This window comes from Ruditapes philippinarum, unplaced genomic scaffold (genome assembly GCF_026571515.1).
Source record: "Ruditapes philippinarum isolate M1 unplaced genomic scaffold, ASM2657151v2 ctg1420_1_1_1_1, whole genome shotgun sequence".
In the NCBI taxonomy this organism is placed as follows: Eukaryota; Metazoa; Mollusca; class Bivalvia; order Venerida; family Veneridae; genus Ruditapes; species Ruditapes philippinarum.
Window position 1 is genome coordinate 68,961 of NW_026857457.1, and position 3,305 is coordinate 72,265.

A 3,305-nucleotide genomic window follows, 5' to 3' on the forward strand; every position below is an offset into this window, starting at 1 on the left:
TATCTGCGGTAAATTTTTAAGTTGTTTGATATGTTATTTACATGCATTTAATTGCATTAAAACTTATGTTCGTGGTGTAATTGGTCTTCAATAACATGCGTGCTAAGCCGGTCCTTAAAAAACTGTTTTGTTCATCTTTCAACGCACGATGAATATAAATCAAGGACAGTTTAAACTTTACAATGCGAGTGATAATAGCGTGCAGACTTCACGCATCAAAAGGTCTAAATTAACGTAAAACGCGTATAAACATCGAGGATTCGACGGTTAACCATAGCGTTAACGTAAGGGGGCGTTGTACGTTTGGTCTTTACGTAACCAAAATACTTTTTTTCTTGACAAAATAGATATAAAAGCCATGGAATTTGTTTAGCTAAACAGACTCAAATTTGTAGATCACTCACTGTAATCAAGGCGTAAAAATATAAACGAAAAGGTAAGTCGATTTTATTACTTACTGTCCAAGGTATATTTTATATACTAGACAATTGTTAATTTAATCAATGAGTAAGGAATATACACGTCTATTTCACTAGGAATTGGGAATTTTAAATTATTTTCAGAAGAGCAGAGCGAGACAAAGAAATGTAAATTTTTTTTAGATAAATTCAATATCAACTCAAATATACAAACAATTTATTTTTTCTGGTCCTTCGGGATCATTGATATCAACACTTTCAAGTGTTGAAAATTGAAAACCCGCCCAAGCCAGTGCTAGGGGGGGGGGGGATGTGTGAGGGATGTTGCACTTTTTCATTATCCCTCATGTACAGACTTAATCAAACCGAGTTTGCAATTATCATGTTAAGTTACTTTTGTTGTAATTAATGCTTCCGAGGGATCGCATTTCCCGTATTCTGTAGTTTTTTTTGTTTCTTTTTTTCGCTAACTAGTTAGACAGTACCAAATATTGTATGTATTACAGACCTAATTAGGGTATATACTGAGAATACATCCTTGGACATGTCATCATTCAAAATAACGCTAATCTATATGATGTTATCATGACGTCTTGTCAAATTTATTCGTTCTGCCTCTTTTATGGGCTATTTCTTTGTTTTAGTATGTCTTTTTATTATAAAAAAAGATAAAGTTGATTTACGTCTCACTCTTATTTGTGTTTTGGATAGTACTGGGACAAAAATATACTGCAGCTTATCAATTTGATTTCCGACAATATACAGTGTATACATTTTGGTACTTTAAAAAATTAAGCAAGTTTTTTAGCATTAGTTTAACACAAGCGCCTTTAGTTCAATTTAGATACATGTACATATAGCGTGAAAAAAAAATCTCCTTACAAATTAATCTGGAGAGTAGCACCTTACGTCTTCACCAAAACCTGCAATGATAACGACATAAAGGGAAGAAAAAGAATACAAATAAAAACAATAAGAAATAAAATAAAAAAAGATCGCTTATGTTTTTATGAACAAAATATTATTATTATTATCATTATTATTATTATTATTTTCAGTTTCTCGAGTAACAGCAATCATGTTACGGATTTTTGCCACTATTCTCCTAATTGGTTCCTTGTATCACGTGACGGCACAGCGTCGACAAGATCTATGCGAAGGTTGTGTAATGGTAAATGGGGCCGGGTACAACGACCACCCTGATTGTGACAAGTATATCCAGTGCCATTACAACGACCAAAATGTACTTGAAGGCGAAATCATGAACTGCGCATTCGGAACACACTGGGATATGGGAAATCTAACATGTCTACCCATTGGACAGACGGAATGTAACAACGACCAATGTAAAAACGAGGCTGATGGCGTTTTGAAGCTTGCTCACACAAACTGTAGAGGTTACATAAAGTGTATGAACAAGAAATCAGAAGTAATGTGCTGCTCATACAATCAAATTTATATTCACGGAGTTGGATGTGTTGAAGATGTCGACGACAGGTGTAACGATACATGTCTTGGTGTTAGCGAGAGCAAACTGTATCCTAAACAATGTGACTTTGTCGAGGTTCCTAACAATCCTACGATGTTTAAACTGTACGTCGCCGGCCATGGACTGATTGATCAACAGTGTGCACCGGGCTCATATTTTATTAAGGAAGCATGCGCGTGTATCGGTTTTACAAAGCCCATTGTAACGAAACCTGTTTGCAAGCCCGAGATCCATTTACCATTCACTAAAAATCACGAGGACGAGTCAGGGAATAGAAATTACGTCTTCAATGATAATGTTGAAATTAATAATGGTGTCGCACGTTTCAACGGTGTCAATAGCCGACTGGTTATTCCTAGATTTACCAACCTAGAACACAACACAGAAGTTGTCATTAAGATCAAGTACAGCTCAAAGCACGGAAACATTACCGGGTTAGCACGTGCTCTAATTTCTAACAGCGACTGTGGTAATCTGCCTTCAGTTATGGTTTCCGAGGATAAAAGCAATGTTTACTTCGGAGTTGGAACAGACAGAGTCTCATTTGCGTATACATATGTACCACAGACCCCAGCCGATCCTTCTCAAAAAGTCGAGAAGATTGCCACATACAGGTTTGTCGGTGGTGAATTAATTGGTAGTAATGGCGCTAATACCGACAGCGTACCGGCTCCAGGATATTTGCACAATGTGAGATGCGCTATCCATATTGGACACGCCGAAAAGCTTTTGCCATTTGATGGAGATATCGACGAAATATCCATCTATCTGTGTGACCCTGACAAACCATAACTTTCTTAGAACTATATCGTCATGTTATCTATGTCATACATGTTTTGAATCATGTTCTTTTTCTGCTTAGAAACATTGAAATCCTCCAATCCTTATTTATTTCCATGTCAATATAACGACTTTCTTTCGATTAGACTATTTTTTTCAATTTCACCATTTTTCTTCGGGTTGTCATAATATTTTAACTTGAATATTGAGAAATAAACTGAAGGAAACGTTGCATACTTTCTGACTTTGTAATTTTATAACTTTCTGTGATATGAAATCTTCATAGCCTCTGATATCCTCTCATATTCACTGTTCATCATTGAGTCCAGCATTTACGTGTTGAGAATTGAGTATCGCTCAAGCCGGTGCTAGGGGACGTGAGAGTTGTTGCACGTTTTCATTATCCCTCATGTACAAACTCAATCAAACCGAGTCTGCAATTTTCATGTAGTTTTGCTGTTTTTAATGCTTCTGAGGGATCACTTATTTCCAGATATTTATATATATCACAACATCAGGTGTCAAGTGCTGTGTGGCAGCCGTAAAAATTGCCCCGTACTTCATTTCAATGTTGTTATATTTTACTGGTCCTTCGGGATCATTGAGTCCAGCACTTG

The 3,305-nt window shown here is 36.3% G+C and overlaps 1 protein-coding gene across 1 annotated transcript; it reads left to right on the forward strand.

Moving 5' to 3' along the window:
• Positions 1–281: 281 nt before the first annotated feature.
• On the forward strand, positions 282–2,924 carry LOC132749804 (protein PIF-like). Its single transcript, XM_060739707.1, has 2 exons — positions 282–436; positions 1,478–2,924. The coding sequence occupies exon 2, from the start codon at positions 1,498–1,500 to the stop codon at positions 2,698–2,700; it is 1,203 nt and encodes a 400-aa protein (XP_060595690.1). The 5' UTR covers positions 282–436; positions 1,478–1,497; the 3' UTR covers positions 2,701–2,924.
• The last annotated feature ends 381 nt before the right edge of the window (positions 2,925–3,305 follow it).